At 26.8% G+C, this 25,146-nt stretch overlaps 2 protein-coding genes across 3 annotated transcripts in view; one reads left to right on the forward strand and one right to left on the reverse strand.

Moving 5' to 3' along the window:
- The window catches only part of LOC107441693 (uncharacterized protein KIAA0825), a 28,460-nt gene extending 5,358 nt beyond the window's left edge, over positions 1 to 23,102 (forward strand). Inside the window, exons 5-18 of one of the 2 annotated variants that reach the window (XM_016055042.3) lie at positions 2,359 to 2,808; positions 6,085 to 6,235; positions 7,921 to 8,220; positions 9,198 to 9,485; positions 11,831 to 12,033; positions 14,020 to 14,074; positions 14,170 to 14,222; positions 15,452 to 15,600; positions 15,684 to 15,865; positions 18,092 to 18,300; positions 18,393 to 18,490; positions 19,186 to 19,386; positions 20,659 to 20,894; positions 22,509 to 23,102. In XM_016055042.3, the coding sequence (XP_015910528.1) occupies positions 2,359 to 2,808; positions 6,085 to 6,235; positions 7,921 to 8,220; positions 9,198 to 9,485; positions 11,831 to 12,033; positions 14,020 to 14,074; positions 14,170 to 14,222; positions 15,452 to 15,600; positions 15,684 to 15,865; positions 18,092 to 18,300; positions 18,393 to 18,490; positions 19,186 to 19,386; positions 20,659 to 20,894; positions 22,509 to 22,700 (2,767 nt within the window). In that variant the 3' untranslated portion in view covers positions 22,701 to 23,102. The remainder of the gene's footprint in view (positions 1 to 2,358; positions 2,809 to 6,084; positions 6,236 to 7,920; positions 8,221 to 9,197; positions 9,486 to 11,830; positions 12,034 to 14,019; positions 14,075 to 14,169; positions 14,223 to 15,451; positions 15,601 to 15,683; positions 15,866 to 18,091; positions 18,301 to 18,392; positions 18,491 to 19,185; positions 19,387 to 20,658; positions 20,895 to 22,508) is intronic. The other variant, XM_043047200.2, reaches the window with a different exon arrangement.
- Positions 23,103 to 23,934: 832 nt separating this feature from the next.
- LOC107441694 (muscle wasted) overlaps positions 23,935 to 25,146 on the reverse strand; it is a 52,686-nt gene continuing 51,474 nt past the window's right edge. Inside the window, exon 22 of the mRNA XM_016055043.4 lies at positions 23,935 to 24,998. Coding sequence (XP_015910529.2) covers positions 24,933 to 24,998 — 66 coding nt within the window. The 3' untranslated portion in view covers positions 23,935 to 24,932. The remainder of the gene's footprint in view (positions 24,999 to 25,146) is intronic.

The following is a 25,146-nucleotide window of genomic DNA, read 5'->3' on the forward strand; positions in this document are numbered from 1 at the left end:
CTCATTCACTTAATCTTGTAAATTTTTATTTATTATGTCTAAACAAAAACAATACAAACAAGCCTTTTAGAAATCCCAAGTCCAGTCTCTCGCGATTTTAATATCAATCATCGATTTCGTATTTACCTGATTTAAAAGTTGCGCTATGCGATTCTTATTTACGCTATTCAAACATCGCACATTATGATTCTTAGTTACGAGATTTAAAAATCCAATATCGCGTTTTGCATTTATGCATTTTTAAAATCGCTATTTTATTATCAAACATCGATTTTCGTATTTGCCTGATTTAAAAGTTGAACGTTGCGAGTCTTATTCAGGCGATTTAAATATCGTACATTGCGATTCTTATTTACGAGATTTAAAAATCCAATATAGCGATTTGTATTTACGCGCTTTTAAAACCCTATGTAGCGATTCGTATTCACGCGAGCTTAAAATCCAATGTCGTGATTCGCTATTGCGGTTGTAATATCAAACGTCGATTTTCGTAATTATACGTGCTTTAAAAATTAGACATTGTGATTTGTATTCACGCGATTTAAAAGTTATGCATCGAGATTCGTATTTATGTGATCTAAAAATTACGCATCATGATCTGTATTTTCGCATTTTTTAAAATTCGATATAGAGTTTCATATTCACGTGATTTAAAAGCCTCATATCGGGATTCATATTCATAGAATTTTAAAATTAATCATCGGGATTTATAATCACATGGCTTACAAGTTTAAAAATCGCACTTTTTTCGTCAAATTTTTGTGTATATATTTATATATATATATTCTTTCATTCTTCAATTTCCTCTTTTCTACTTTCTGACTACTCTCATCCCTGTATATCTGAAAACTAAATATATGACATAAAATTCTTTTTTTCGTATGTAAAATTTGAATACACTAACATTGCACCAAAAACTGGACGCAAATCGAAATACCCAACGCTGTAGCAAAAAAAAACCTCCCCTGCTTACTGCAAATACCTCATGCGAATTTAAAGAGCCGTCATAAAACATTTCTTTCTCCTCCATTCCTTCCCCCTAAAAACCATGTGTATGTGAGTCATACTACTCTTATTTTGAGTAGAAGGTCAAATCTACATGCATCTGAAACCATATTGACATACAATTCCATCTTCTGGCAGAAATTTTATTTTTTAAAACGTTCCAGGACACTAGCACAATTGAGTGACGGCCGGGGTTTAATGAGAAAACACTCTGGCACACCGGTGTGTCGGCCGGGAAGTGACTTCGTTTCTTGCTGGCATGTATATGTGACAGTTGGCGCGAAAGGCTGAACACTCTAAGTTTATAATTGCACTCTTTAGTAAACTAAATATATTTTTTTTATTAAAGCATTTTAATAAAGCACAAGTTTCATTTTTTTAATCTGGACCTGTCTTTTTTTTTATTTAACTAAGATTATTTTTTATTAATTCTCATTTAGATTGCTTTTATTATAAATAAAAGTCTTTCTGCTTGATTCAAGCTATTGTTTTGCCAGATTCGAAAACTTTTCTATCTAGAACTTAAAGAGATATTAAAACAATAGCATTGCAAATGAAATCGTCAATTTTTTTTATTTTAAATTCATTATTAAAAGAGAGAAATTAAAAAAAATCTTTTTTTTTTTTTAAAAAAATGGATTTCACTGTTAAAATAATATGTTTGATTCATTTAAGCAGTAAAATAATGAGCAGCATAATTACTTTATACTTATAGATAAGGTAGAGCCTTCAAAATCTCTGGAATTAATAAATGCAATTTAAATAACTTAATCAAGGTTAGCTTCTACCACAATAAAATTATATTCACTTTTTATCTAATGTGTTATAATTATAAAAATATGACATTTTTAGAAAAATGCTTGATTTTAAAAAGGGAAAAGCTTGAATGAACAACATTGGACAGGAGATTGTGGTTATGTTCTTTCCCTTTAATAATTAGAAAATAAAAAATAAATCTTCATTAAAAATCATTTTAGACAAATAAATCATCATTTTAGACAAATAAAATAAAATTTCATGAATCGTCATCAATTTAAATTCAACCAAATCAAAAATAAGCTAAAAACTTTTGTAAAAATTTATCATTTTGCAGATACTTTTAAAACAGAAGATTTGTTTTTTTCATTTGTGAAATTTTGAGAATGTATCAACTAATATTTTAGTTTCATTTCCCTTAAAAATTGAATACCTATGATGCCCATGTATACAATCATTGAATATAATGAATTATCAATTACCAGAAATAACTTTCTTTATTATTTTATTTCATCTAATGTAAAACTGCCCTTTTATATAATTACTATTTCGTGAAATACTTTTATTTATAAAAAAAATTTTTTATTTATTTACTAGGATGACTATGGTTGAAAGTGGATTCCTTAGTCTTCTACAAAAGTCTTTACAAAATGAAGTTGAAACTGTTTTAAAAACATCAATCGACAGAGAAACAGAACTTTTAAAATCCAAAGACTGGAAGAAACTTCTCTCGTCTGATATTCCACCGTTTGCATCTACCTCTGTACAAATGACTACTTTACTTCATAGTGTCTTAGACACCATAGTCATTTTAGATAAATACCTGGACGTACTTCTTACTACTTGTGATTCTTTTTTATCATTCAAGTCATCATTTTCTCATAGTCTTGAAACTTATGTTATTGATCTGATTTCTCACTTGAAGCAAATTGCTTATCATAGTAAAAATGTTGAAATTTACTACGAATATATTGCTATTAATAATGGAGTATTCTTGAAAAATAGGCTTCTCAACTACTGTGGAGTATTAAAAGGACCTGCATCTGAGTATGAATTTTTATTTAACAATTATATACTAAGTATAAATGAGTGTTTATTTTTGTTGCATATTTATCATAATTGTTTGTACTAAATCCTGACAAATTTACATTTTAGTGTTTGAAGTAAGAGTAAAAGAGCAATTCTAGATATTAAGAATTTTACTCAAAATTAATCACTATTTAATGTATTATCTTCCTTGTATAATGTATCATACTCCCTGTTTCGACAACTTTTGTTTAAATATTAATATAAAATTTTTAGAAAATAGTTTATTTGCTTTATTATGTGCCGAAACTTATAAAACTAGCAAAGAAAAATTATTATTAATTTATTTATTTTTTAAATGGCCATTTTTAGATAAAAAATACAGCATTTTTTTTGCACATATGCGCTGTAAAATAATTCTATCACCCAAAACAAAATATCCTTTTGAGGATTTTATTTAAAAGGCTATAAACTTTGTTCTGAACTATATTCTTGCATAAAAAATTAAAAAACATGCATAAAAAAATAAATTCTACTTTTTTCTCTCAGTCTGTAGTTCAAAGACGCCCGGTGACTGAGTGGTAGCACTTCGCGCTCCCGTGCCACTGGTCCTTGGTTTGATCCTCTGGCCGGGCAAGGTTGACTCAGCCTTTCATCCCTTCAGTGGGTCGATAAATGAATACCGAGCGTGCTTGGGAACTAAACACTGGGGGTTTCGCATTTGCCTGATCACCTAACCGGAACACCTGCTCCTGCACCCCAGAGCCCAAGGTCAAGAAAAGTGAGATGAGCACAGTAGGCCTTGGCCCTCTATGGGCTGTCGCGCCACTGAGTTTAGAGCTGTAGTTCAAAACATGGGTACTATATTCATAAACACTCTTGAAAAATTTCTGGCAATATTTTAAAAATAATGTAAGATAAATGCATTTAAAGATTTAAAATAACTAGTTCATCCACTCACCTTGCACAAAAACTATAGCTTTCTAAATAATTGGAGTGCAAACAACGGTAAAGTGTTTTTAGAAAGCTACGACTTCAGGGATTCTAAATTTATAATAAACTCAATTTAGAAAATTTTGTCCAAAATCATGTTTTTGCACTAAACAAACACCTTAAGCAACTCAAGCCTTTCAATGTTTGAGGATCACTTAAGCTAAGAAACATAACACACACACTGTTCAGGTCTCCGTTTCATTAGCTTCACCCAATTTACCTCTAGTATCTAGAGAAGTAACTTCTATATATGAACTTGTCCAAATCAGGTTAAAATATGTGTAACATGAAAAAAATTAAACTTGATGGTTTATTTCAATTACTCTTTTTCTTTTTTATTGAAGACATTATCTAAAATACATTTTTATGTGTAACTAATTTTGATTTTTTTAAAATTTAAGAGTGGATATGGTATGAATATGCATTGTTTTAACTATCGATGTTTGTACAACTTGATATTGATACAGTTTCATGTTATGTTTTTCGATTAGATGTGTTATTTAATGATTTTGTTTGAATGTCAGTTAGTACCATTAAATATTACTCAAGAAATTTTGATTTTATTCAAAATCATAAGGTTTCAATGTATATTTTTCCAATTTCTCTCTCTCTCTCTCTCTGTTAAGTAAAAGTAATATCACGATAATTGTATCCTATCAAACATTTTATATGAATGAAATAAACTATTTTTGATTGAAAAACATAAATTTTAAAAGAATTTGAAATCTTTTAAATTTTATCTATATTAACATATGTTTTTTAAATACTCACTGTGGCATAAAATTCTCTAAATGATAAAAGTTTATTGTTTAGTCAAATTTGTGTCTTCGAGAGAGAGGACATAACAAACTGCTTACTTAAAATAATTTTATTCAGGGTGTATACATCTGTACAATATTTTTCCAATATTATTTCTTGTTCTTCTTTGAAGGCACTTCAGCCTGTTACAGGTCAAGGCCCCCCTAAGTATTTATCACCCTCTGGTTTTATCTACAGCAAGATTTTTCAATTTCTCTTAATTATTATAATTAAAGTCCTTCTCCGAGTCATTTAATTGGCGGTCTTACTCATTTTCTGTTTCCCATGGGATTAGTAAGAGCTAAAGGTGAGCTTTTTTACTGAGTTTGTATTATCAAGTCAAAATAGCCCAAGCATAACAGTCTGTTGCATTTTATGACCTTAATAGTTTCAGGTTGTTAAACAAGGATCTTCAGCTATCATTCTCGTGGACTGCACCAAATATTTTTCTTAGGATTTTCCATTCAAAGATCAATAATATATTCTCATGCAATTTATATTATATTGTATTTTATTTGCCTAAATTAATTCCTATGAAGCAGAATAGTTTGAATAAGTGTCTTATGGATGTTAATTTTTGTTTTAAAACTTATAAATAGAGATTTTAGTTGGTTTTTTAAGCCATGATAACATTTATTTGACATGCAAGCCTATTGTTTATCTTGAAGATTAAATAATTGTTTGTAGTGATAACGGTTCCAAGATATTTGAACTGTGTATCTCTTTCAATGGTGTAATTTTGCACTGAATTAGGTGCATTATGGAAAATCTCTAAGAATTGTTTTAATCCTCATTTTTTTTAAAGCCTAATTTACCAGCCTCATCTTTTAATAAATTAAGTGTGTCTATGACAAGTTTTCTGGATCTACCCTATAAGGCAGTGTCATCAGCAAATGCCAAGTCTTCTGGTAAATAGTCCCACTAGCTGTGAAACTATATTCCCTGATAGCTTTTTCTAGGATAAAATTGAGCAGTAGAACCACAGAACCTTGTTGCAATCTTCTATCTATATAAAAGACTTCAGAAAAGTCATTCCTTAGTTATTTATTCTTTAGAAATTTTATAGCATTTCCCCTTAAACCAGTTGCCTATGACCGATATTTTCATATCGTTGTAACTGAATAAAATGTTTTTTTGATAAATAAAATTAAGTGATACCCAGTTGTAGTCGATCAAAGAGAATTTCTAACGAGAATTTTTGTAGTATTCTTCTTGACATGTGACAAAGTATCGTTTCAAAGTCTAGTATATATAAGTCTCTTATAGGAAATTTTTTATCATGTTTTCACGCTAATTTTCTTTTACCAGAAAAATTGTAATATATTTTGTTTCTATGTTAAAAAATTTTATAAATCTATGCTGAATTGAATTTAACTTTTGTAAAACAAAATCGAAATTAAAACATTGCAAAAAGTACTTAAGCATTCAATTTGTAACTACTAGTAATTTATCAATAATTGTTTCCTTGAAGTCTTTATATGCATATAATAATTTTTAATTTTGCAGGTCTCCCCAAAATAATATTTGCATTTCTGCCTCTCAATTAGTAGACGACTTATTGGAATCTGTTTATTTACATCATTATAAGTATATAAGTTGCGGTATTATGTTTGATGCTGACAGTTTCAATTTTCAAGATCAAAAGCCTTTCTTTGAAGTAAATTCATTTATAATATATTTCCAATAGAAATAATTCTTATTTTTCAATCAAAAACTTTGTTTAAATTTTATTGCACACAGTTATAAAAATATTTTGCTTAAAGTTTTTAATCTTCTAGCTATGTAAATCAATATTTAAAATCAAATACTATTACTATCTAAACTAAACTTATTATATACTTATTATTTAATAGTTTAAAGAATCAGTTTTAGTTTCTTAATTGTAAAAGAAAGTTATTTATTGAGAGAAATATTATATCAAGCGAAATAAATAGTAACTGCAGTGCTATAATATTTTAAACCATTCATGAGGTTTGTTTGTTCTTTATTAAATCAGTGGACTGAAAAATTTAACTTTAAATTTTGTTATCCCTTTAAGAAGCGTGAGGCTAGGATTCCATTACGCTATGGCATAATCAAGCTTTTGTACACATTAATAAATTTTTTAATGGAAAAAAGGAAATTTTTTTCATAAAGAAATCTGCTATTAGAATATCGGTGGATGAGTGTTAGTGCTTCATACTCTGGGTCTGGGACTCTATCACCATTCCGGGCAAAATTGACTCATCTTTTAATTCCTTCAAGTATCAGAGAATAAAAGGGGTGTAAGATGGAGCCTTACTGTATATCTTTCTGATCTTGATTTTGCAGACGACTTATGTTTACTGACCAAAAACATGCAAACAAACATTTTAAACATAGAGGCAAATAAAATGAGGCTTATTATCAACCAAAATCAAACCAATATTTTGAAAATTAATCCTAAACAATTAAATACCATGTTCTCAGAAAAAATAAATGGGAAGAAGTAAAAAGTTTTATGTATTTTGGAAGGATATTAGCAAAGGAGGGACTGATGAAAATATACAAAATAAATTAAACGAACCCCAAAGCAGTTACGCTATTCTCAATAAATTCTGGAAAAACAAAAACATAACAAATTCAACAAAAACTAAAATTTTCAATATTAATGTTAAATCTGTCCTACTATATGGATCTGATGCATGGCACTGCAATAAAAATAACGTAAAAAAACTTAAATTATTTCTTAACAACTGTTTAAGATGAATATTGTGTATCAAGTGGTTCCATAAAATTTGTAATGCAGAATTCCTTAGAAAAGCAAAAACAAAACCGATTGATGTGGAAATTAAAAACATGAATGGAAATAGATTGGTCATGTTCTACGTAAGCCTGAAAAAACAAATTTTTGATTGGAACTCTCCAGGGCAATAGAAAAAGAGAAAGATCAAAAAATACTTGGCGCAAGATGATTGTAAACGAATTGAAAACAATAGAAAAAACATGGAGAGCGGCAAAAGATCTGGCCACAAATAGAGTGAGATGGAAAGCTACAACAGAAGCTCTATGCTCCAATTCGAAGTGAAGAAGAATATGTGTGTGTATGTTAATTCCTTCATTAGGTTGATAAAATTAATACTAAACATGTTTGATGACTAAACACTGAGGATTCAGTTGACTGACCATCCAACCGGAACATCCTCTCCTTCACCCCAAAGCTCAAGGTAAAAAAACTGGGATATAGTATGCCTGGGCTACTACACCAATGAATTTAGTTTAATCTAACTTAGTCTGTTATTTGTTTTCTAATGACCTGAAATGGGCTCCTCTTTTTATTCTTATCATATTTACATATTGAACATGATTTCAATATTATTTTAGGGTGAGAGAGTTTCTTACAGTATTCAAATGTGGAATCTCTATATGAAAGGAATGTACCAGGATTTTGTATACCTCCTACCTCAAGATGTTGCTCTAGAGCTTTATGGGAAGATCTTAGCCAGCAGCTTGGAACATTTCTTAATGAGGTATTCACATTGCAATCCAAGTGAAGCTAGGACACCTCAAATCAGAATGGATATTACGGCTCTGGTTCTATGTGCGAGTGAACTGCTGTGGCCTGCTTGTTCATATGTGTCACATTTCATTGGGTCAAAATTAGATATGGAAGAAAATGTCATAGTAAGTTTTTTGTTTATTTAAATCTAAATTTAATGAACTAATAGTTGCCAAATACATGTGATATAATAACAATTTGTCCATTTTTTTAGAGAATTAAAACTTTTAAATGAAAACTGAAAGTTTTTATTATCTTATAACTATTTAAAATCGAAGCAAAATCTATCCTGCAGGCAAACTCCTGCATCATAGTAATTTTTTTTATTATATGTCCATTCATCTGTTAGTCAACAATATTAAATGCTTTTTTTAGGTTAGTATGACTGCTTTATGCACTTATTCCTGAATCAATTTTTCTCACTATAATTTTTGTTGTAGCTCGATTGCTTTGGTATTTCTTTTTATTTATCTTGGCACTGAAACTTTACTTATTGCGTGGACGTCGCAAGAGTCCAATTTTTGATGGAGGCACAGTCACAATAGCTCTTTAAATTTCACACATAAGAAGAAAAAATTCATACATCTGCTAAATATTTGCAAAAAGATTTATTATTTATCTTTTTCACGTTTTTAACTTTGATGAATTTAAATCGGGGATGATTCATCAAAATTTTTCTCTATTTGTCTAAAATATTGAGGAGGACTTTTAGAGATTTCTCATTATATACACCCAACATTGACCTCCATGACTTATTGCCTCAAAACAAATTAATTTATTTTTTTATTTTGGCTTTTCACGCTTCATTTTACATCCATTCTATCACTCCTTTCTGTTGATACACTGTTATAGCTTTTTATATAAAGTCAATTCAATTTTAGGTTTATACTTATACATTAACCATACTCCATTTAAAATTTAAATTATGTCATGTAAATATTATAAAAAATGTCTACTGAAAAAAAGGAAATTTTATTGTGTAACTGTATAGTGTTTAAAATCCATGAGCTTAATGTAAACTCTAAAATTTTATTTTTTAAGTTTTATAGCTGTATTTTTATGAGTACATTTGCATAAAATTACATATATCTGATCATTTCAGGTTTCCTCTATCAACAAAATTCATAGTTCTTGTTGTTTCCTTCTCGCAATTCTTTCAGTTTTAACTTCTCCTATTATAAGCCTTCACAAGATTTTTAAAAGTGGCTTTCCGCATGCCCAGTTGTCTGTTCGAACAAAATATGAATCAGTTTCCCCATGGCTTCCCTGGGTCAGAAAAGAATTATTTACTGATTTTGACCAACATCAAAGTTCTCTTAGTACATCTGTCTGGTTTTCTGTCAGAGTTGCTACGTCTTGGACTTTCCCAAATCCACTTGCAGTAGTAAAGGTAACCTTCTATTTATTATGTAGAGTATTTTCATAAAACTTATAATTATTAATTTAGTAAACTCTCAATTACCATACTCCATTTAAAACTATACTCTATTCACGTTCATTCCATCCACACTCTTTTTGTCAATAAAAATTCTATACTTTTCATGACTTAGTTCTGGTCCTAAGACTCATGATTTATTTTATTCGTAATAGATCTTGTTTTAGGACAAAATTTTGTGCATACAAACTGTTGTATAGAAAATAAATTTTTAAAATTATTAGTGTTTTGTCTATAAGAAGTTCTATTTTGTTCCAAGGATTTATTCGGCTGTGGAGTCAGAGCAAAAGATTATTTTGACTGAGTGTTCTGTCTTCTGATTCTATGTCCCATGATTTATCTTATTCGCGATAGATCGTATATTAGGACAAAATCTTTGTGTTGGAATAGAAAATCTTTTTTTTTTTTAAATTAGTAGTTTGTCAATAAGAAATTCAATTTCATGATATTTTGTTCCAAATAATTATTGAGTTGTGGAGTTAAAGCAAAAGAAAATTTTATCTGAGTGTTCTTTTGTCTTCTGGTTCTCTGTCCCATGATTTATCTTATTCGTGATAGATCTTGTCTTAAAACAGAATCTTGTGTGCGCAAAATTTTGTTTTGTTTTGAAATTTGTAAAAGTATTAGTATTTTGTCAATAAGAAATTTTACTTCATAATATTTTACCCTAATGAGTTAGAGCAAAAGACAATTTTGTCTAAGTCAAAAACATTTTCTCTACTCCTATTAATTAAAAATTAGGTCCTAAGAGAAAAGAAGAAAGATTTGATCTTACGTCAATTATTTAAAATAATATTAAAAATTATGTGTCCCAAAATATTACTCAAATAAATCTTGGGACAATTATTTAAATTATAACTTCTCACAAAATTAGTTTATTTCATTTGAACAGTTTTGAAAAAGATAAAAAAATTATCAAGCATTTTTTAAAAATTAACTTTTGAACTATTGCAAAGAGTGAAAGAGGTGGTGCTTAGATAAAAATTAACCAATGTAAATCTCTAAATATCACCACTTTTAAGAGAATTTAGAAAAAGTTTAAATTTTGATAATAGATACTACTATAAAGAGAAATGGTATTCCACAACCTTTTTTTTAAGCCAAATACGTGTTCTGATAAATATATATTATATTAATAACTTCTCATTTTTTCACTTGAAAGAAATAATGAAAATGAGTTTTTTAAAGTAAGGTAAGTTTTTAAAGTTTTTTAACTTTAAAAAAATGTGTTTAATCAAAACATTTATACGATCGTAATAAATTCCTTATTCTACATTTATCACAATTATGTTTATTGGGGTTCATATTTTGCACTACGTGGCTGGGTGGCGCAGTTGGTTTGTCCTCGGCTTTCTGAGCCCAAGTCTGCGGGTTCGATCCCCGGCCCAGACACCGGATTTTCGGGATGCAAAAAATCCTCAGCGGCCATGTCGTATGATTATGCGGCATGTAAAAGATCCCTGGAGTGCCTTATTGGCTCTTGGCATTGCCAGCAAAATTAAATTCCTAGTGCACTTTAGCATCCAAATAGAGTCACGGTGCTGCCATCTATGTGGCAGAAGTGTGGCAGAAGCTAGACATCCAAATAAACATGACCAACAGTATCTCACCCATTGTGGTGGTCCTGAAAGAGTGGATACCACCTCTGGAGAACCCACTAGGTCTACTCATCGGAAAGACCGATTGTGCAGCTCATTGGAAATTTTGAATAAAATAAAAATTTGGCACTATTAAATTTATTTCCTTTTTTTTTTTACTAATTTTAATATGGTAGAAGTTTTAAATCAGGTTGTAAGTAAAATCTGCAACTAAGTTCTAGGATTTCAAATGTTAACTTCATAACTATAAAAACATAAGCTCATTTTTTCTCCTTTATTGGTGGTTTTAAAAATATTTCTACTGGAATGAAACAAAAAGATGTATTTTATTTCTTATGGTTATAAAATAGACTTATAGAAACTGGATATTTCATTGGTAAGGTTTTTAAATGTGAAGGACAATGAAGAAGAATTAATTATTCTAGCAATTTGAAATCAATTTTTTTCTGAAATGGCTTGAAGTTTTTGTTTGCTAATAAAAGTGATTGATCTTTTCAATATTTTTTAATAAGAAAGTCAGATTCAGTAACTGTGAAAAATCAAGTTTTTATTTCTAACAGTTATTAGTTTTTATTGACATTTTTTTTCCTTGCGAAAAAAAAATTTTGTTTTCAAATGTACAGTTGAAATTTTCATCAGAGAGTTTTCCTAAATAAAATAAAAATAACAAATTGTAAAATGAATTGAATTTCTATTAAACAGGCTTACATTGAACAAAACTGCACGTTATCTGTGTTATTACTGATGGAAGCTTCTTTGCATGATGGCAAAGAAAAAAATATGACAGAGCTATTTTGTCAGAATAAAAGCAGAAATATAGAATTGGCTTTCTCACTGTTAGAGTTGATGAAATGTTTTGACAAATCTTTCTTCATTCAAAATGCCTTTCTCCCTGTTATAGAAAGGTGAGTATTACGTAATAAATATTTTATGACTATTTTGCTCTTTTTTTTTATTTTAAATCTTGGTGCAAAAACTATGCTTCTCTAGATTTTGAATATAATTTTTAAGCGTTCATAAACATTAAAAAATTTTTAAGAAATATCTTTGCAATTTTTATAACTGATTTTAAGAAAAAAATATCAACTGAACTCTTCAGAAGCATAACAGTTTTAACGATAGTTAAATGTCGTGATTAAAAATTGCAAGTTTATTTAATAGTCTAGGCCAGGGCGCGATTACGTCGGCTAGCAAGTATATAGTTGTTAATTTTAAAAAAAATTGTCAGTTAAAGAAAAACGAGGTAGAAAAATTTTTTATTAATGCCTAATTATCTAGAATTTCGACTTTTTTCACGTGTTTTTTCAAATTCCAATGTTTTTAATACGATGTCAATACGACATGCGAATTTCGAAATATAGTCATCACTTCTTGTCTCTCTCGATTAATGATTTCATGGTAAATCCTCCTATTTTTTCGTTTGCGTACTCTTTTTTTTCGATCATTTTGGATAGTTATTTATCGTTTTTGCGGAAATCTCCATATATTTCTCCTAATTCGGTATTTTTGATACGGTAATAGTGCAGCAACTGAAGTTCGATTTTAGTAACTTTTTTTTTCTTGGATGCACATGATTAACGGCAGAATAGTTGTTTTCTTGAATTCACGTCATTTTCTCGTCAATTATTTGACCTATTTTTCGTTTCTACGGCATTTTGACATGGTCATTCAAATTCCGATATTTGTATTACAATGTCATTACGACACGTAATTTTAAATTTGTGTAATGATTTCATCGTAAATCCACCTCGTTTTTTCAATCGTTTTCTTTTTTTTGCGGTGGGGGGGGAATTATTTATCAATATGGTTTTTAAATTCCGATTCTTTAATACATTTCGACATTGGAATTTCGAATTTGAGTAATCACTTTTTGACGCGCTTCGTTAGCGACTATTCAATCGTTCATGTAAGTCATTTCCGATCATTTTCTCGGCAGTTGTTTTTTTGTTTTTCCCGCTTTTTCACATAGTTTTTCAAATAACAATTTAATCTGTTAAAGCTATACGTAACTTTAAAATTCGACTAATTTCTTTTTGACACGTTCAATTCGCAACTACGCTGTCGTAGATCAACGTATTTTTTCTAATCGTTTTATCGGCAGTTGTTACAAGTTATCTTACTTCCACATCGTTTTTAAAATTTCGATATTTTAAACACGATACGTATTCGGAATCGCGTATTCCGAATACGTATTCGGAATCGCGTATTCCGAATACGTATTCGGAATATTTAAACTTTCATACGAGTATAAATATTTAACCTTTACCATTCAGTTATCGTTATGTTAGTTTATATAAATCAAACAGTGCTAATTATGTTGAATTTTCTGCATCGCAAAATGTGTTGCAATATCACTTTTAAAAAAAATGCTTGTATGAACCCCAATTTATCTAGTAGCATTTTTTAGCTATAGTAAATCTTACTACTGGTTTTGAAAAATAAAAATCATACATTGGTCTGAGCATAACTTATTCCGAAAACAGATATTCCTTAAATATACTCTTTAATTTGGAATCCATTGTTCCAAGTCCGCCATAAAAACATCACATTTTCAACAATAATCTATATTAAACCAGTAGTCCTATTTGCTATTCTGCATTTATAATGTCAGAAATTATAAATTAGAGTAGTAAACAATTATATATCAAGATATACATGCATATATATAGTAGTTTTTCAAAGAAGACGAATATAAGACTTATCTTCACATTTCAAGGCGAATATTTCTTTTTTTATAGCTTATTTTTATTTTTTCGCAGTGTGTTCCTTATAATTTTTGTACTCATAACGAATACAATTCCATTGAATTTCACAAAAAGTTAATGATTTTATCGATCTCTGTCTGTCATAAATACTTTGGCCAAATTCCCTAATTATTGTTTTATATTTAGAGAAAATGGCTGGAAAGAATTTGACCTGTCTTCTGAAAAATTGCCAATGCCTGAGGTAAGCTTTCTTCTCCTGTATTTTTTTTTAATTCCTGGATGTTAATAACCTTTTTTCTTTTGTTGTTAAGAAGCTTTTTTTTTTTTTTGTCTTAGAGGTCTTGGTGGTATATAGCTTTCCTAAAGTCACTGAAGCCATATTTTGATAAGTAAAAAATTTATAGATTTTATTTATTACGAAATATGATCTAACATAATTAAAAACATTCTAAACATTATAAAACTTTTATTTTTGTGCTTAATTAAATGAAAATCTATATAGTTTTGAACATCTGGAATTTCTACATATGAAACTTTTTAGGATGACATGAATTAGTAATTAAAAAACGTTTACTGTTAGCTGTAGTATATATTTTGTATGTGCACATTTTTTATATTTTTAAATCTCCTTGCTTTTAGAATTCTTTTATTCCGTTTTCAAATTATATCAATAATTTTAAACAAACATCTAAATAAGTTTACTTTTTTTTTTTGCAAACACTTGAAAAATTTACTTAATAGATTTTTTATATTATGCTTTAGATTTTTTATATTATTAATAATTTACTTATATTATGCTTTTTATCTACATGAAGCAATAAAGTTCAATAAATACAATTTAAAATAATAAATGTCTCCGAAATATATCATTATGAAGGCATAATTATGTAATGCTAATTTAGAAAATTTCTCTTTGAAACTAAATTTGTATAATAATATAATATTCGTGAAAAATGTACTTTATTACAGTCCTTTAAAATAATTTTTCTGTTTTAAAGCTTGACATATTTTAACTGATATCTACATATTTGGTTATTTTCCAAGTATAAAAAAAATCTATTAGCTTGTCTTTATTTTAACTGTATCCAATGCAAGTTATATGACCTATTTGATGCAATAACATACATAAAATTTTATGCGTTACATAGAACTTACTATGTAGGTTTTCTATATTAAGTATTCTTTTGAAGATTCAAGTTATCTGTTTATTGAATTACATAATGTTATAAATATAAATGTTACTCTATCCTTAAAATAAATAATAAAACCTGTAAAATTAGATGAAAAAAATTAAATTTATTAAAATAATACCTTTGCCAAGTTATTTATTAAGTTAGTTATTAACAAGTTTCAAAGTGTTTTACCTTTTAACATATTTAAGTTATCTTTGATATAATTTATTTCTTTATATAAAGCTGTTAATGTTTTTCAAGTAAACTGTTAGTATATTTTAATTTCTTTAAACATATTTTTACAGATAAATAAAAATTTTAATTGTTGAAATATTTCTAAAAAATAAACAATGCTATTACTTTTTAACTCTTATTTATTTTTTATATTAAAAAAACTACTTTCAACTATTGTCTTTAATTTATCGTTTTTTTTTTTATTTCTTTAGCATAATTGAAGACATGTCACATTTTTTGATTGTGATAAATAAAAAAACTGCTGATTCTGAAACATTGAAATCTTGGAAGGATATCAAGGAGAGCTTCAAAAACTTTGTCATTTGTTTGTGTGACAAAAATCCTTTAAATTTTCTACAAGGTATACATTTCAATATACTGTCAGCTAAATTTAGTTTACAATTAAGTACAGTATAACACAAAACCTTACCATTTGTCTTACAGATGACTTCGAAATTTCCAATGAAGTAATTGCTTTTTTATGTGTTGAAAAGGTCTTAAAAAGCATGTACAGCAATTTAGTCTTTATTCCAATGTCTCTCAAATGCTTTTTATTCTCATTGGATTCAAATGTTAAGAATTATGTGCCAGAGATACAGCCATTCAAAAATTCCGTTCCTCTTCAGGTAAGGTTAATGACAAAACTATTATTGGCACCAATTATTGATTTATGCATATTTTGTCAACTGTTTCATTCTTTTGACTATTATTTATTTATAATAATAATTTATAATATTAATTTCAACAAGTAATGAGTATTTATTAACAAACAACAGTTTATCCAAAAGGAGTTTTTTTCATACCAATGTCTGTCAAATATTTTTTATTCTCATTGAATTCAAATGTCAAAAATTATGTGAAAGAGATGCAGCCATTCAAGAATTATGCTCCTCTTCCAGTAAGGTTAATGACAAACTATCGGTGGCACCAATAATTGATTTTTGCATATTTTATAAATTGTTTTTATTATTATTATTTTTAAAAAAAAGATGATCTAAAGTAAAATATGGCTAATAGTTATAATGTTAATTTCAACAAGCAATGAGAATTTATAATCAAATAACACGTTATCCAAACGGAGGATAGTTTATACTTTGTGCCAAGTAAACTACAGTAAAAAACGTGAATAAAGTACAAAAATGGACATAGTATGGTTTTGATTCTATAAGCAAGAACCTTCTTCAGTGTCTAAACGCTGATGAAGTATTTAGTATTTAGACACTAAAGCAGGTACTTGTTTATAGAACCAAAACTATATCATGTTATTTCTGTACTTTCATTATCATTGGTGGCACGACAGTCCTGCATGGGCCTTGTCCTTCTTTAAAAAAAATTTCCAGTTCACTGTTTATCCTCCAGTTCTTTACTTCAATTATGGAGAAGTCTTGTACAAAACAGACCGTCCATCTTTTTTTTTTCTGTTCTCTTATCTTAAACCATCTCATTCTGTTTAGTCTGATTGATTTTCCGTTGCCGTTATTGCTATATCTTTCTGTTCTTTATTCACATTTTTTTTCGCTTTAACATTAAATAACAGTTTATTTATTCAATCAACATTATAAAAATAAAAAGTTATATCTTGGGTGGATATTATACCGATCATATGAGCAATTATGGTTTTCATAAACCCAAAAACTTCACCATAGAAGCATATTATAATGAAAACAGATGTAATGGTTACAATGAACCTCGATAAATTCATGTTCAATAGAATCCAAAAATGAACCAATGAGTGGGTGGAGGAGTTCGCACAAATGGCAATACTCAAATTGGACAAGGCTCCAACTGTATTACATTGATTTATAAACCAAACCTTTAATAACTAAAAATAAATGAAAATTAAATCATTAATAATTATTTAAATATTAGGAAGGCATTAAATACTATATTATATATACATTTGCAAATAGATATATGATTAAAATGTCTAAATTAGAGTAATATGTTGTACATTGTGTTTCTTTAATGCTGTCTGCACCTGAGGTAATAAAGTACTGAATTCATAAAAATTTTGAAATAGCACTTTTAACCATGGTGCTGATAGGGATGTAGATTAATAAGCAAATTATCTTGCTATATTTCATCATAATTGTGATAGTAAACATAATTTTTTCCATTGTAATTTTTCATTTAAATTCACTTTATTAATTTTTAAAAAAATGTAATAGAGACAAGTAGACACACCAATGTGTATTAATAAGTAATATATCTTAATCACTTGTCTAAGAACCAGAGACTAATTTTTTTTTAATTTCTACCCCTGATTACCCAATGAAAAATTTTTTTATTTAAACAAAAATAATGTAAAAAAATTTATTCTTATTTAGTTATTAGTACTATAACTATAAATTGCCCTTATGCTTTTCTTATTTTATTATTAACCCTCCTACTTAATCATTTGTTTATCCATTGTTTTTATTTTATTTTTTAATTTTTATTTAAAAAATTTCTCGTATGTTACACAACAATTACAATTTAATTTTAAATAAATTTTTCATTTCAGAAGAGATTCTTGGGTGATAAAGCAGTTCTTGCTGCTGATTTTGGTCCCAAGTTAAAAAACAGTTAGGGAACTCATATTTTTGACATAAAAACATGGAAAGCTTTTTCTGTTTCCCAAGTTTTTACATTCAAATTTATGCATGGTTTTTTTGCCGAAGCTCTTTTCATTATCCTTATTCACAATACCTCAAAGCAATTTTGATTTGCTGACTGTTATTTGTATTTGATACAAAATAAGTAAAAAATTGAAAGGTTTTAATTTTAAATATTATTTTTTTTCTTAATATTTTGTTAAAATATATTCACTGTAAAATTATAAATTTTATGGTAATATATTAATTTTATTCTAGGTTCTCGTATCAGGCACAATTCGTTCTCTCACAGATTCTATTCTTAATAACAAACTGACAGATAGCAGCAAAACATTGCTATCTCTTACTGTTAAGTCTCTCTCTTCTCTTTTATTTGACTCTGCTGACAACATCATCATAAAAAATAACAACTTAAAAGTATTGAATGGTCTATTTCTCAACATTGCTGAAAGTTTTTATAATCTAAAGTAGGTTATAAATCATAAAAATGTGCTGTTTTTCTTTTATAATACTTACAATAATAACAAATACTTACATTTTAATATTTTCTCTTCTCCAGAAAGCATTCAGAGAACAATCACAAAAACATACAGGTAAAAGAAGTATTGAATGAAACTTTAGATTTGATGGTGCATAAAGTGTTGCAGTTGCTAAATGGTAAAAATAAAAGTTTTATTTGAAAATTAATTTTAAACTAATAACTAAGCTCTTAGACAGCTTTTTTTTTCAATCAATCTTAATAATTTTAAAGTAGTAATAATTAAGAATTGTTATTCAGTAGGACTTTATGCCTTATGGTTGTGCCCAAACTATCTTAAAATGTGCAAGCCAATTTAAAACATAAAATTAGTCATGTTGTGATAGCAAAACAGTAAATATGTATGGTACGTAATATTTAACTTAAACATTCGAATATTTAAGTTTAACCATGTTACATGAAAGACTGAAACTGTTATAAAAGAATCAAAAATAGAATTACAAACATAATAAACTAGAAAATACATTCAATATTTTTTAAACCATCAAAGATATGAAAAGCAACAGCCAGAAGAAGCAGTACAGAGCATAATTAAATACTGCTCATGAAATTGATAATTGACAAGGTTTTTCCGAATGGCACTATAATACTATTTTCCTTCTAAATATTTATTACATTTTATACCTTTGCATAAGAAAAGCAAAAGTATAACATATATGTTTGTTGTTGAAAGCACTGTTTTGTAATTATACATTTCTATTCTTGTTTTTCTAATGTCACTCACATGCACATCAATTAGACTTTTAAATTTTATCAAGCTTGTTTTTGTTTCGATACTTTATATTAAACACTGTGCATATTGTTATTCACTTAGGAAATGAAATAATTTTGTATCTTCACAAAATGTTGAAACACAATCTAAATTGGATTCAAAAGAGCTTAGCAATACCTGCTATGTCTTCTTGTTATACTGTATTAAACTCCAATACTCCGTCCCCTTTTTTCTGCCAAGATTCACTCGGAGATGATCAAAAAAGTTTATCTTTATTTCAAGAGCAGAAAGATGTTACCGTAGGTAGGTTAATTTAATTTTAAATTTTTCTTAAAATTTTCCTTTTTCAAGTGCAATGTCTTAGTAGTTGTATGCAATTTTAACCTGTTAAACGTTTTACTGAATTCAGGAATTTTTTACTGATGTATATTATTTCAAAAACAAAATAAATAAAAATACTTTTAAACATATTGTAACTTGTATCGAAAAAAAAATTTCTTCTGTTATTTATTGTTTTATATCATTGCTTTGTCTTTAATTACACTGTACAACAAATTTGAATGTGTTTTTCTGTAATTTAGATGATACTATGTGATTCTGTCTGAACAAAAGATGTTTTATTCATATATAAATATTCCATTGCATACCGTTTTAGTTGGAGAACAGTGGTTGTGCTCCTAGCAAATTTGCAGACAAGGCTTTTGTTGCAAAATTAGCGGCAGTCTCACAATCAATGAGAGAGCCATTCCTTTGTCTGTTAATTGGTATTATGTGCTATTAAATACGCAATGTTTTATGCTAAAATATGAATTTTTAGGAAAATGGCGCAATGTAGAAAATTAATAATAATTACAGAGTTATTATTTTTAGTTAAAAATATACAAAAAGCATTTTCCTGCTGTACAGTGTAGTAATAATAAAAAAGAAGTCTGAGTTCGATCAAAATAGTATAGTTTTCATATTAAAACTAAAATGAGTTTTAATAACAAAGATTTTCTAAACCAACACATACCTAAGACTTTTCTGAAAATTCTAAAAAAAAAAAAAAAAACTTTATCTAATTAATTTCTGGATTGAAAATGTTTTTTAATCTCTTTTGAAAAATTTCTGAAAATAGACTGATTAAGTTTTAAAATTAAGCTTCTAATATATTCAATGATGTTTTCTTTGTTTACATGCAAAAAATAGTTATTAATTTTGTTTTGCTTTCAGATAATTCTTTTGAAATTGAATCAGTTTATTAAATTTAGAGAAAATCATTTATTGCAAATCTAATTTTTTTGCTCTCTAAAATGTTCTGAAAATGGAGTTAAATAAGTTTTGAAGCTAAACTTTTAATTTACTACAATGAGTTTTTATGTGCCTTAAAATACTTGTTATTTTTAAAGCCTTTAAAAAAATTTTGAAATAAAATTAGTTAGAGAAAATATGAAATAATCATTCGATTGTAACTGCAAATTTAAATTTACTCCATGTAAAAATTTCTGAAATTAAACGTAGTTTTAAAGCATAACTAATAATTTACTCCATAAATTTTCTTTCTAAAAAATATTTTTAATTTTTATTGTTGTGTAGATAATAATTCTGTTGAAGATAAATCAGTTCTTGAAAGTAAGAAAGAATCATTGGATTCAGGCTGCAATTCAGAAATTTATAGAAGAGGTTCTTTAAAAATTATAGAAAATAATTTTGAAAGAAACTGTCATGAAGAAACATTGAACATAGATTTTGATGACAATATTTCTCCGCCAAGCTACCATTTTAATCCTCTGGAAGTATTTGACATGGTTGGAGACAGTTCCTTCACCCAGGTGTTTATATACCCTTTCATTTTTAAAAAAATTTTTAAGTTATAGGTTAAAAATTATTGTATATATTGATGTTAGATTAGATAAAATCCTGACTTTTCCTGATACTTTCGAAACTCAACTTGTTTTAGTTGTATTAATTTTTTAAACTGTAAAGTGTTACAATTTTCTGATAATTTCCTTTTGTTTCTGTATTAAATTTACGAAAAGTTCTTGCAGAAAAATAAGAATCATTTTTAATACAAATTGTAACATTCCTTATTATTCATAATTCTTTATACTAATTATTTTGATTTTATTAATTTTTCATAGAACGAATACATAAAGGCTGGCAATAATTAATGGGATATGATAAAAATATATAGGTCAATAAAAATAAAAATTTATGATAGAATTAAAATATTTTTCAAGGCAGTACTTTTATTTAAAAAATTAGTATTTATTTTATCATTGCTTTATACAATTATTTTATTTTTTTTAAGTTTTGGTATGGAAGATATTTGTTCATATTACATATTATGTTTATTTTCCTCATGATAAAGATATGTAACTACCTGTTAGTAAAGTACAGCGAGAAGCATTCCCAACTTTATGTAATGTGTTATTTATAGTGAGAGAGCTATTTTTTTATTGGCATTTACATTGGCATATAAGAAAACTGAATAATGAAATAACCAAGTTTAAGAAGTTCGTAAAAACTTAATTATTTAATGCTTTTCACTATATTAGAAAAAAATGCACTCAATGTTATGTTTCTCTTTGGTGCACAAAAGATGCTGCGCAAACAAGATGCTGTTTGTATCAACATTATTAAAAAATATCTCCATAAATATTGGAATTAGAAAAGATGGTAATGAAAAGAGACTTTAAGATTCGGGCACTTTTTCAAATGACGCAAATTTGTGGAATATTTTTAATACTTCCCAGTGTTTCTGATACTGTAGATTTTTTTTAAAAAGTGAAAAGACTCATCAAAAATGCTAAAATAAAACAAGTTTTTGCTTTTTGGCTAAAGCTACAGATCCAAAAAACACTTATTCAGGGTGTGTAGCATAATTTTCAGGAATCAGAAATGTCAGGTGTTTAGCCTATATCATTTTTAAACACTCAGAAATTAATTTTTAAAATTTCCAAGATTAATTACTAAACTTCTCAGTGTATCATTAATGTTTAAAAAATTAATTAAGTTATTTCTTTGCTAAAAAAATGTGGTCAAAATTGATTTTTGAGTATTCTTGCTCAAAATTCATTGAAACAATTAGAAGTACAAACATAAGATAATACTGTAATAAAGAAAAAGTAAAAAATGAAATTATTTTACCCTTATAAAAGTTCTCATTCAGTCACAGGGATTTTTTTTTCTGATTCAACTTATTTATTCTTTTCAATATTGGTCATGACTGCCTAATTATTTTTTTTACCATAAATCAATATTAGATTTCATAAATTTTAATAATAATCACTTCTGAATAAATTCTTAGATTTCTGATTAGTACCAGTTACAAAGCAATTACTCATTCAATACATAATTTTTAAGAGATTACATATGACTAATTACCTAAATATGTAATCTGTAATACTTTTAAGTTTAAAAATTTTTATTATCTTATTTTACAGATTGCAGCAGAAGAGACTGAAATATCTTGGGATGCTATTCTCAGTCATTTGCCAGTCTTCGGCCTTACGGAAGTTAATTTTAGCACTCTTCTTTCTCATAGATGGGACATAAGAAAAGAAGGACCCTTAAATGATGAAGAATTAAAGTGTGTCGAAGAACTGAAGGACATTTATAAATTATCTACTAATTAATACATTTGTATCATTATTTCATATTTGTATTAAATAAAATTAAATCTATTATCTTATATAAATTAATTACAGTTTAACAAGATTAAACTTCACACAATAGTCATTTTAAACCACTCATTTCTTCCAGTTGATAAATCAGCTAGTATAAACAAGCAGGCCTGTTTATTTATTTATTTATTATAAATTGCAAAATAATTTGAGAACAGATACAAAATTGCTAATAAACTAAGGGTAACAATAAATAATCAATATGTAAAAAATAAAATTTCTAGATTGTCTACATCAATATCCTTACCTAAAAATGTGAAAATCAGTGTATGTTAAATATTGCTGCTTTTTTTTTTTTTTTTTTTTTTTTTTTTTTTTTTTTTTTTTTTTTTNTTTTTTTTTTTTTTTTTTTTTTTTGTTTTTTTTTTTGCATATAAGTAGAGCTAAATAAACAAAAAAAAAACATTTTGTATTCAATTATAAAGCTCTTTTACTAAAAAACAAATTTTTATTACTAAATATTTAGTTATATTAACATCAAAATCATCTTGGTTTATAAGGAATCTTTTTTTTTTTTAAATTTACATCAAATAGTTTCTAAGAAGCCACAACTAAATATTGTATTCTTAAATTGTTGTATTGATATGTTGTTGATTGTTAGACAGGGTTCTGACTACGGCTTTCATTAAAATTTTAGAAACAATAAAATACAATATTTTGTTGGGGGGAAAGATGTTTGTTGTCCTCTCATATAGAATTTCATTAGAAGAGTAACAAAAAAAATGTTTTATAAGATGATAGCCATATTACTCACAAGCTACAGTGCCAGTTATATTTAAGGGGAAAATATAAGAAAATTATTGAAATTTATTAATTTTCAAGTTATTATTTTTTTTCTTCAAATTTCTGTTTTTTGTTTTATTTCTATTCATCTTTTAGGTTGTATATACTATTTTTGAAAGAGAATTAAAAATCATTTCTTTTCATGACACACTAAAAAGTATTCAAATCATTTGCTTAGAAAACAAAGTGTTAAAAGAATATGTTATTCTTTAGTTAAATTTTTTTATAAAGATTAAAACATATATTTAACAATATTCATTTTCAAAATTTCTTAAAAGACCTTTAAGTTATATTAATTTTTAATTTATCAAAGTAAATACATACGTTTTGAATTTAATATAATTTTATAATTTTCGACTTTATCGAAATCACAAAAAATTGTATTTAAAATAAAGAAAATTGCTATGGTAATAAAATAAAATATTTATTTTAAAATATACAAAAGTTTCATATCATACAGGAAATAAATACACATGTCTTCTAGACTAGATGGCGAATATATTTAAAACCACTTAGTTATAACTAATGCTTATTAAAAACACAGAGCACATATTGAATAAATATTTCTTAAAAAACCATAATGATTCAATAATAAAATTATTAAATGATTCATAACTCGATTTTGTTTTCAAAAAAGGAAAGATGTGGATATAAATAAAATGTATAAGACTAATGAGTCAAATGTTGATATAAAAGAATTTTTTTTCAGCAAGAATAAACAGAATTTATTAGACAAACAAAAGAATTAAAACTGTAAATCCTTTAATTTAATATTAATAATATTTCTGTTATACTGATAGTTTGTAGTAAAAATATTTAATTACCCTAACAAGTTCATAGTTTGCAACGTAAACTTTTGTTAATGTTCACAGAATAACAAGCACAAAGTGGGGGGAAATGAACTAAAAGCTAGCTTTGTTTTTATTCGTGGTTTAATGTTAGAAATATATATGAAAAAAACTTTAATATACAATTCTAGACAAACTTATAAAAAGAAGAAAATAATAATATAAATTATAGTTGTCTTTGTAAATTCAAAAATTTAGTATTGTACAACACTATAAGATATATGACGTATTTAAAATAATAATAATGTTTTTATTTCTTATTTTTTTAGAGAAATAAATAATGTAGCTCAATCTAATTAATTATTTGCGTGTTAATGGAATAAAAAATATATATACTCTTCCCTTGAGTGTGCATATGTACTTGATATATTTAATTTAAATAAGATCAAAACAATTTTCATGTTTCAATTTGTTTTGCAAAACTAAAACAATATAATTTTTTACATAAAAATATAGTATTTATCATGGTATTCTTTTTGCCAATTTTAATATGCCAATTGCTCAAAGTTAGCTAAAATAAAAAATTTAAAAAAACTAATGATGATTCTTTCAACTATACTGCCTGATTTTTTGTATTTTTAGACATTAACTCAACCATAAGCAGGAATCTTTCTTCAACCTAGAAAAAAATATAGCCTTCATTATTACTTTTTTCTATAAAAAAATCAAACAAAATTTATTGGAAAGAAGAAAAAAATTATCACATTTTTCAAAATAAATAACAATGGTAAAGACAATTTCTGTTAAATATATTAAATGCAAAAAAA

This window comes from Parasteatoda tepidariorum, chromosome 7 (genome assembly GCF_043381705.1).
Source record: "Parasteatoda tepidariorum isolate YZ-2023 chromosome 7, CAS_Ptep_4.0, whole genome shotgun sequence".
NCBI classification, from domain to species: Eukaryota; Metazoa; Arthropoda; class Arachnida; order Araneae; family Theridiidae; genus Parasteatoda; species Parasteatoda tepidariorum.